General features: G+C 44.1%; 1 protein-coding gene across 1 annotated transcript in view; it reads left to right on the forward strand.

Moving 5' to 3' along the window:
* The window catches only part of SLC7A5 (solute carrier family 7 member 5), a 63023-nt gene extending 54681 nt beyond the window's left edge, over positions 1 to 8342 (forward strand). Inside the window, exon 10 of the mRNA XM_034788362.1 lies at positions 1248 to 8342. Coding sequence (XP_034644253.1) covers positions 1248 to 1303 — 56 coding nt within the window. The 3' untranslated portion in view covers positions 1304 to 8342. The remainder of the gene's footprint in view (positions 1 to 1247) is intronic.
* The last annotated feature ends 2555 nt before the right edge of the window (positions 8343 to 10897 follow it).

Consider the following 10897-nt stretch of genomic DNA (forward strand, 5'->3'; position numbering starts at 1 on the left):
GCTCTTAAACAGAGCCGAAGAGTCAGGGGAGGAGCAGAGCCTCCAGCCGCAGCGGCTCTGCTCCTCCCCGACTCTTCGGCTCTGTTTAAGAGTCGAGCGCTACGGGCTTTGGGCAGCCCCCATACCTCCGGACCCTGCGCTGCCGGAGCCCGGGAAGGAAGTGCCTGGCCAGGGGCGCAGGGTCCGGAGGCAAGGGGGCTGCCCGAAGCCGGTAGCGCTCGGGCAGCCCGGCTCTTAAACAGAGCCGAAGAGTCAGGGGAGGAGCAGAGCCTCACTGCCATGTGCTGCTCCTGCCCTCTGCCTTTGAGCTGCTCCCGGGAGCTGCCTCCTTGCTGTGCGGGGCGGGAGGGGTGCACCCCCCGCTCCTGTACCCCATCTCCACAGAGCAGGGGGGACACGACAGGGCTCAGGACGGAGGGAACTTGCTGGCAGCAGCTGCTGTCTCACTTTGCTGATCTACTTAAAAAGGAGATGTACTTAGAGTGGGGTCAGCGTACTTAAAGGGGCAATGTGTATCTGTCTCTCAAACACGGTGTGTGTCTCTGTCACACACACACACACACACATGTATTAGGAGGTAGCCGTGTTAGTCTGTATCCACAAAAACAACAAGGAGTCCGGTGGCACCATAAAGACTAACAGATTTATTTGGGCATAAGCTTTCGTGGGTAGAAAACCTCACTTCTTCAGATGCATGGAGTCACACACACACACACACACACACACACACACACACGGTGTGTGTCTTTGTCTCTCTCTGCCATGCTGTTTTTCCTCCTTCCATTCGTGCTGCCTTGTAGAGTGTGAAGTTACATTAACAACAATGTGTTAACCCTTGAAGGCTCACTCAGCCGAGTGCTAGTTCATCATTTAGCAGTAAGGCATTCCCTGGGAAATATCCCACCGTCTTCCACCCTCTGACTCCACCACCGCAACCAAGCTTCACAATCATCATCGCTGTGTACAGTATTAAATTGTTTGTTTAAAACTTATACCGTGTATAAGCTTAAAGTAGCATTTTTTCAGGAACATAACTGCAACGTTAGGCAAGGCGTTACTGTATTTGATTTGCAATGAAGAGCTGTGTAGTATTTAGACAGACTCCTTTGAAAGAAAAAAGTGGGACAGCTGCCCTGTCAGGCCATTTGAGGCAGAGGACCATGAAACCAGCTACCAGCTCTCCAGGCTGAAATGAGTAAAACTTGCATTCCGGTGCCTTTAACGCGCTCTTGTTTCCTCCCATTCAGTTTCCGTGACAGTCCTGTGCCAGAAGCTGATGGAAGTGGTTCCTCAAGAGTCTTAAGGAGGAAAAGCAAAGACGTTCGGCTCGGGGAAACACACACTATTATTTTAAAACAACGCAAAAGAAAATCTTTCTGATCCCTCATAAATCTAGATACCCTGAGCACCTTGGCAGAGCTGCTGCATCCCTGAGACTCCACTCCCTGGCGTGCCCTGCTTTCCCCTCCCTGGCCTCATCACCACCACCAAGCCAGGCAGCCGAGCAACACTTGGAAGAAGAGTTCTTGGGGTACGAATTTAGTCTAGGAAGAGGAGTTTCTGCTGGTGTCCTCAAGAGGCTCCAGCACGTCTGGTTACCGGGAAACTGATCAGGCACTCTCTGTGTGTGTGATTGATGGCTGGACTTCAGTTCTGTTTGTGCTTCTTTGTTGTCTTGTTTTAATTTAAGGTTAGCATTTAGTTTCTCCATCACAGCGGCTGCAGCTGAATCTGCTAAAGGAAACAGAAATTCCAAGGCAGTCAATGTTACACATGTGCCTGTGCAAGGGACGGGGATTTCACACTGCCACAGGGCTGCAAAACAGTCCTCCAAGTCATTTTCTTTCAAATGCAACAAACCCAGCCAGCTTACCAGGCGAGATCTTTGGAAGGCTAAACACTCCTGGGCACAAGTAGACAAAACAAATGGACTGAGAGAGACATGATGCTGATATTAAACAAGGACTTGCACTGATTTCAACTGGATCCCTGGCCCTTTTTTGCTGCCCCCCATATTTTTTTTTATTATTGTTTTTAGTGATACTAAAGCTGTAATCCATTGGATATATATATTTATATTTATATATATATATATATATATATGGTTGGGTTTTTTCCCTGCACCTCAGGGACTCCAAGTGTTTCTGCTTTTTACCGACTTAAAATAAATATTAGCAAATTCTTAGAGATGTTTGCAAAGCAAAGATTGTTCGATAATTGGCACACACATGCACACACACACACACACACACACATGCACACAATTTTATTCTACTGGATGCTTTGGAGTCTGCCAGTGAGGTGCCATGACAGTGATACGCGAAAGCCCAGGGTGAAGCAGAATTAATGTCTCCGAGAGCCTGGGGCATGTACATGTATTTTGATTTCATTCTGATGCTGAAAAGAGCAATCTGGATCACGCTCCATTGCCTGTTCTCTGCTGTTCAGTCTTAGCCCTCTCTTGGCTATTAGGCCAGCATGCCAGGCTACTTTTCTAGTTACACTAGTCCTATGATTATCCTTGCGTACCCGGAATGCATATCATCTACTCCTGTGAATTAGTACTGGGGTAGAGGTCAGGGTCCAAAGGGCAGCGTTTCATGGGAAGTTTAAGTTGCCTTCTGAAAAATGAGCAGAAGGCCAGGTGGTGAGATGGCTGCATTCTACATTATCCTGAAGACTGGTTCGAGTCAAGCACATACACAGCTCAGTGCCATGCCAACAAGTGGCGCACTCCATCAGCATTCGGTGTACTTGATGCTTGCTCTTAAACAAGTCATACAGAGAATGTTTGGAATGGATTCTCCTAGCTCAAACTCACAGATTGCATGTCAGTGTATTGGCTGCTGTGATGGCTTTATTAATGCAGTTCTCACTGTGTTTCTTCTAGAAATGTATTCAGAGGAGATGGGACTAAGTAAGTCTGGGGTGGAGGGAAACGTGAGTGTCCCCAAACGGGGGATCCTCAGGGGTCACTTTGCTACCCGTCTACCATCAGTTTGACTGACGTTCTATTTCTCTCACCGCTCCTAGAAGCGATGCTGGAAAAGTGCTCCTTCACGTAAAACTGCAGCACCAGATTCTGGTTGGCTGGCATTAGACCTTCTTTCTAGGACGTTCTGCCTTCCAGAGGGTGGCACTGCTTTGGATGCCGACCAGGATCTGCAGTTCTATGGACCATGTGAATGTGTGTCTGTTTTCTGGGTGACTACAGGGAGCCAACTTTCCCATTCCAACTTGAATATAGACTCTTCTGCTCTCATACAGAGTGCTGTAACCTGTTATATTGCCATGTAGTCAGGGTCATTCTCTTAAGGACTGGATTGGTTCCTTACCTAAAAAATCTGTCTCTTTAGCAGGACGCAGGGCCCCAAATTCTGTAACAAATTGCCCTGAACTCATCTGTGTGAAAGGTGATGTTCTCTTTTAAAAGCAAAAGTATATTTTCCTTAAGTGAGCTGTGCTAGTCCGTTCCAGAGTCTCCTTTATGCTTTTGCCTGGCCATTCCCTCCTTTAGAAAAGGGTAATTAAACTTGTGCCCTGCAGTACTGTTTTTTTGTAAAGCAAGATATTTTGAAGTAGTAACCCTGTAGAGTTAGGGGCTTAGAACTCTGCCTCTGTCAGGTGTGTGTCTGCTTTGTTTTGCATTCTTTTGTCAGCATGGAAGATTTCTGGAAAGAGAGGCAATAAGCATATTGAAGCCTTTAGTCGATGCACTGTCCTTTTATGAAGCTGTGTTGCCAGGAGGCTTGGCAGCTTGTAGCAATTCCAGACAGCAGCGTCTCCTAAGACCATCCGGAGAAAATGACCAATAGTTGTAGTTAAATCAACAAGTTTATATAAGCAGCACTGTTGCTGCCATTTTAAAAAAAAAAATTTCTCCTTGTTCTTAGTAAGTATGATTGGCGGAGTGGATGGCTCATTTGTCCTGTAAAATATCTCATTGCTAGGTCACCTATTCCAATCCAACCTGGGTCGGTAGTAGCACATCTGATAGCTGTTGAGGGGAACTCTGTGCAGTGGGTTGGTAGGTCTCAGACCATTCCTAGTGGACAGGTGAACAACTCATGGGCCAGGGAATCTGAGCGCCTCTCCTCCAGATCAGGGTTGAGGTGCTTTGGCAGGACAGGGAGGGGAAATTTGCACTGCCACTGCGTGCGCAGTCAGTACCTCTTCTGCGGACAGAGCGCCTCAGGCAATCCGACACCTTTCACTTGTGCTAGATTTTCTTTTCTCTTAGGGTTTAGTGTTCTTCGGACCAGCCACATGGGGTACCAGGCTTGAATTTCTTGACTTGGGCTCTAGCCCCCTTGGCTGGCAGGGACTTTAAGTGCCATGTAGCCAACTGCAGAATTATCGGGGGTGGGAGGAGAGAGGGGTTTTTCATCCCTCCCCCACCCCAAGCTGAAGTAAATTAGTAGCTGTGCTGAAGCCACAAAAAGTTCAGATCTGGCTCCAAATCTCCCCAGAGTTTTGGCATCGCTTGATTTGGACCCATCTCTACACTAGCTTCAAGGGTGAAGAAGAGATGAAAATGGATTTCCTCTTGTTTAACCTTTAAGACCTATGTGTAAAGAAGGGTTTTCACACCGGGGAGTTCCTTTTTCATTTTTTTTAACAAGTCTTAATTAAAACCTCAACCTGCTTGCTTCTCTTGAAGGGCTTTCCTTCCTGACGTCCACTCACAGTGAAGAAGTTTCTCTCAGGTCAGTCTGCGTGCTCCTGCGGTGAAATCACAACGCTCCGTTATGACATCAGCATTGTTTCTATGGCCATAACTATATCCTAAAAACAACTGCTGTGTCACCACAGGATGATGCAGTAGGAGTATCTGGTAGGCCAAGGTTGAAATCTCATTCTGAGTTTTCCCAGTGTGCAAGTTCATCTTTCAGGGACCAGACTGATTGTCTTGGAAGGGAATCCCAGGTAGTCCTCTTCGTCCAGAGGATGGTGGCCTCTGGATGGTATTTTGGGGGGTTGGGGAGGGAATGGGTAAAGGGGTAAAACTGAATGAATTTTCTTTGGGGAGAAAAAAAGTTGAAAGCAGTTTTGGCAGAGAAGAAATTGCTGTTACAAATATAGATGCTGTCAGCAGAATCTACATCCCAATGCTAAGGTGCATAACTATCATTCAGAAGCGTTGAGAAGCTGGACTTGTTAAGCTAGGATAGAGTACATCCAATGAAAGACCTCTGCTGCCTTTCTGATCAAAAGCAGGGTGAAATGTGCCAGCTGACGGGGCATGAGGAGCTGAGAGTGGGTCTGGAGAGACTGCATATAAATCATCTAGACTAGACATGGTTTTGCCTGTGATCAGTCATCCTATTGTATGTTCTGGGTGACCCAAAAGAGAGAGGCTAACTCTCTCCTCGCACACACTCAAACGAAACCACAGTGAAAGTGTCATTGTTACTTGTAAAATACTAATGACTATTTGATGTTGCCGTTTAGTAAATTTCCCCAACCAGTGAAGTATCTTGTAAATGAATTTTATAGCATAGTGTTGTGCAGTTGTGACCCCAACAGCTACAGCTTACTGTAGTGTTAATAGAATAGAGTGTATGGGACCATGGCAACTAGTTTTTAGGATTAATTGCAGGGAAATAATTGTCACTGAATGTTCATGGCAAGCTTCCCTTATTGTTACCTAGAGGGTAAGGGAGAGAGGTCCTTGATTCAATGGGCACATTCCCCAGTGCGTTATAGGGCTCTGCCTCTTTCTCCCTCCCCCTAACCCATAAACATCCACCCTAATTGAAATGAGACTATGCCCTTACTACCCACATCCATCCTGGCAAAATAATGCAAAGGAAACATTGCCAGCTGGGATTTCATAGAGATGGTGTCAGGGGTTTAACTGTGGCTTCAGTGTAAATTCTGGAGGGCAGGTGAAATACAGTGGGTGGTGTGTTATTTAAAAAAAAAAACGTTATCCTGGCTAATTAAACTTCCTGCAGTATGTGCAGCATTTCCCCTTCTGAATATCGTGTCGTGGTAAACAGGGTTTTATTTTTAGTGGCACCCACTGTACATACCTTGTTGCTGTCCAGCAAACTTTAAAGATCGTCCCATTTGATTGAAACCCGTATTAAATTGCTCTGTTGTTCTTCCCTGCTTCAAGCAATGCTGACAGCTGAGATGGGAGTGTAACTGAAATTCCTTGGTGTGACTTTCTTGCGGTCAGTTTGTCTCTAGTGCTGGATTGTGACATAGACTGGAGAGGTGGAGCAGGCTGTGCTCATTAATCAACGCTACAGATTCATAAATAATTTGGCCATTGGCAGTGATTGGAAGGAAGACGGTACCTGATGATTTGAAGATGTTTCTGGAATGCATATTTAGGTTTGTCTGAACATGACAGGGTCATTTTCCATTTAGTGGTGACACTGGGAGGTCTTTTCCCTTTTGTCTGTGAAAGCCCCCTGAAACCTTAAACAGATGGTACCGTATTCGGTGGTAGTCATTCCAAACGCTACCATGTACAAAACACTAGAGAGCCTCTATTATGAGGCACTGTTGCATTTTCATAAAAGGGTTGCGTAACTCCCCTTTCAGTGACATCAAAGGAAAGGCTAAAAGAACTGTTGAACCACTAAGAATTTTTTTTAATTTAAAAAATATATTGAAACAATGTTCTTAAAGTTTGAGTCCTCTATTAGAGCTGAAATGAGGCAGGGCAGAAGTGAGATGGCTTTAATTTCCTCCAGGACCTTTGCTGAAGCTCACGCACTGAGCTGTCTGACATTTTTCACATCAGCAGGACTCTCTGGAGTCAATTACAGCCTTGTATTCACACTGGGAGCCCACATAGTATCTGCTTTATCCAGCTTCAGGAAGTGGCATCTTCCCGAGGGGACAATGGAGTTCAAGATACTGACTTCAGGCCAAACCTCAACACTCCTTCAGGTGAAACTCCCACGGAAGTTATAAAGTTCCCTAGGCTGCTGAATATTTCATGGAGGCTGCACCCAGTTGTGGCCGTGGTGAATTTGGTCTCTTGATTTTCATGGGTATTTTGCCTGCGTGAGAACAGTAGCACGTGGGTTTGTGGGGCCTGATCATGAAAGATGCTTAGCTCCTCTCAGTTTTCACTGACTCCACGGAGAGTCACAGGTGTTCAGCCTCACTCTGGCTTGGGCCATGGTAGGGGAGTTTCTCACCATTCTCTACGCTGCGGCATTGGGAGCTGTAGTGTAGATGGGCACTGGCTGCTGCCGGGGGTCTAAGCAAGATGTCAATCAGTCCTGCTTTGAACAGGGTGACGGTGCTCAAGGTAATGGCGGCAATTGGCAGCCCATCTAATAGGGCTCTCAATGTTTCTAGCACTGGTAGAGCTGAACCGTTGTTTTTAACAGTGAGGAATATTTAGATGATGGCCCTAGTGTTAGATGATGGCCCTTTAGAGACCTGCTGTTCACAGGTCCTGTCCTTAGCTGCTCTTGATCACTGTTGTTCCTTGCTTTAGAAAGGATGTCACTCCCTCCAGTTGTAGTGTTTAATACAAAAAATATTTTTTTAAATATTGAATTAATTGCAAAAGGCCGAGGGAGCCTTTATACCAAAATTATTCCCTTAGTGTGACATTCACCCCAGTGCAGAAGATCTGCACAATGTCCTGCGTGCCATATTCAGTCCCATGTTGAGGGGCCAAGTGATGCAGATGGCTTTGGGTTTTCTGCACCGTGATGAATTTCACGTATAGGGAGAACTTTGCCCCTTGTTTGTTCAGAAGGACAGCGTGAAGACTAAGTCCCATTTAAGCCCTTAAAATAGGGAGTTTTGAGTGTTGTGTAGGCCTCGCGCTGGCCCTCTGAACAAAAACAGGGTGAATTTTGCACCTAGTGAATAATCTGACTTTTTAGAAATGTCTTTCTTTTAAAGATAATATAAGTTTTTTGTTGTTGTTTGTTGTTTTAATTTTCTTAGCAAACAAAAAATATAGATCTAGGTTAGGATTTTGTTACACCTGGTTGCTTTTTTTAAAAAAATTACTAATTTTATGGTTGATCTAGATGATTTTCTGTTCACTTTAATGGGTAAATATCTTTAGTCTTAATATTTCTACAGTAAGTGCTGTCAATTTACAAAGTTTGCGTTCTTGTCAACATGGCTATTCCAAGATTGACCTAGAGTGCTGTTCTATCAGTCATTAGTAACTTAATCAAATTGCCTTGTAAAATGAAATGTCTAATGCAATGTATTATTTTTCTCTAGTATTTCTCAATTCTTTTATTGTTTCTGGTTAACAAGTTTGTTACATTAGAATGTTTTGGTTTTTATTTGATCGTTGAAATATGAATTATAACTGTTGCTGCTGGTCTTTGCCTTGAAAACTTTTATTTGCAAAAAATTGCCTGCTTTGTCTTTTTTTTTTTCTTAAAAAAATCATAAATCTAATGATGTCATTTGACATGGACCTCTGAATTGCATTTTCAAGGGTTCCGCTTGCAGATGGGTGCTGGCATAGTAACGTAACGTAACAAAGATAATTTGCACTTCCATATCAGCTTCATTCAGAAGATCTCAAAGCCCCTCACTGACATGAGGCTTTGTCCTCTAATAACTGCCTTATCAACTGTGTTTATTATGAGCCCCATTTTACAGATGGGGAAATGAGGGCAGAGAGAAGTGGTATGACCCGGGATAAGTCAATGAAGTCTGTGCTGAAGCTGGGAAAAGAATCCAGATGTTGTAACTCCTGAATCTTGAACCACTGTTGTTCATTTCTGTGTGTTCTGATAGATGGGACTAGACTTGTCAATGGGCAGGAGAAATCTGGAAAGCAATAATGCTGAAAGAGACCTGGGTCTGACAGTGAGACAGATTATCATGTGATAAAAGTACCCCATCCCCTAAAAAAACCCTCTGCATGTTTGGGCAGCATAAACAGAAGGATGGTGTCCTTCAGTTGGGAAGTAATAGACCTTGGCAGAAATCTTTCTGCAAACTGGAGGGAAGTTCAGAGAACAGCGATAAAAAAGAGTTAAGTTTGCTTGAAGATATGCGGTGAGATTAAAGGTGCTAAATATGTATAGCTTGGCTAAGAGACAACAAAAGCAGGTCATGACACCAGGCTACAAATACTTGAAGTCTGTGAACACTAATGAGAAAGGGGAATTCGCTAGGATGGGATTAGTCTGTATAATACAGGAGTAGATGGAATAAATAAAAGGATAATTTAGTGCTGAATAAATTAGTGCAAGGATAATTAAATATAGGGATGATGCAATTTACTAAAGGGATAATCGAGGCTGGCAAAATCAGTGAGATACATTGGGCTGTGCAGTAGGTCCCTCAAGGGAAGTGATGGAAGCTCCACTTACAGCTAAACTGGATGAAACTCTAAAAAATGAGTTATTCTTATGTCATTCATCTGTAGTGTGCCAGACACAAAATAAAGATGGTTCCTGCTGTGGAGCCCTTGGAAATACCATGCAGATAAGTATGCACTCCCCAGTCCTGTTGTCCCTGGTTCTGTTGGAGAACGGCTTGCGGGTCTCCAGACATGTGTGCGGCTCTTAATCGAAAGGGTGGGGCTACTGCCCAGTGTTCATTAGGTGTTGAAACTAAATAGCTGTAGACAAAACTAAACAAAAAGCAATTTTAGACAGTCCCACAAAATTGCTTCTCAAACTTGTGCAGATTTCACTCTTGTGATGGTATCATTTTGCTGGTTCCCTATCACCCTCATTATGTTCCAGGGTTCACAAGATCTGAATTTCTAATGCGGACAACATTTGTGTAGGAAGGAATGACCATAAACCTTCCATGCCTTTTTCTGCATCTTAAATATAAAGAAGCATAAACGGGCAGGGTCCAGTTTATTTTTCCATTTGGAGGTCACCTTTGACTTCTCCATTAGTAACTGTCTGTCCTAAGCAAGCATGGCTGAATGTAGTGCTGGCTCTGAAAGCAGACATCAAAGCCCTACTGGGAATAGTCCCCTGACATTTTAAGCCAAAGTGGCCTACATGAGAACGGCCATACTGGGTCAGACCAAAGGTCCATCTAGCCCAGTATCCTGTCTACCAACAGTGGCCAATGCCAGTTGCCCCAGAGGGAGTGAACCTAACAGGTAATGATCAAGTGATCTCTCTCCTGCCATCCATCTCCACCCTCTGACAAACAGAGTCTAGGGACACCATTCCTTACCCATCCTGGCTAATAGCCATTAATGGACTTAACCTCCATGAATTTATCCAGTTCTCTTTTAAACACTGTTATAGTCCTAGCCTTCACATCCTCCTCAGGTAAGGAGTTCCACAAGTTGACTGTGCACTATGTGAAGAAGAACTTCCTTTTATTTGTTTTAAACCTGCTGTCTATTAATTTCATTTGGTGACCCCTAGTTCTTATATTATGGGAATAAGTAAATAACTTTTCCTTATCCACTTTCTCCACATCACTCATAATTGTATATACCTCTCATATCCCCCCTTAGTCTCCTCTTTTCCAAGCTGAAAAGTCCTAGCCTCTTTAATCTCTCCTCATATGGGACCCTTTCCAAACCCCTAATCATTTTAGTTGCTCTTCTCTGAACCTTTTCTAGTGCCAGTATATCTTTTTTGAGATGAGGAGACCACATCTGTATGCAGTATACAAGATGTGGGCGTACCATTGATTTATATAAGGGCAATAAAATATTCTCCGTCTTATTCTCTATCCCCTTTTTAATGATTCCTAACATCCTGTTTGCTTTTTTGACCGCCTCTGCACACTGCGTGGACAACTTCAGAGAACTATCCACGATGACGCCAAGATCTTTTCCCTGATTTGTTGTAGCTAAATTAGCCCCCATCATATTGTATGTATAGGCCTCTTTCATATGAAGACGTTGTATAACAAAATAATTAAGTGGGAGATTTGGGAGAGGATGAAGCTTTTTTTGGTACATGCT

This window comes from Trachemys scripta, chromosome 13 (genome assembly GCF_013100865.1).
Source record: "Trachemys scripta elegans isolate TJP31775 chromosome 13, CAS_Tse_1.0, whole genome shotgun sequence".
Lineage (NCBI taxonomy): Eukaryota > Metazoa > Chordata > Testudines > Emydidae > Trachemys > Trachemys scripta.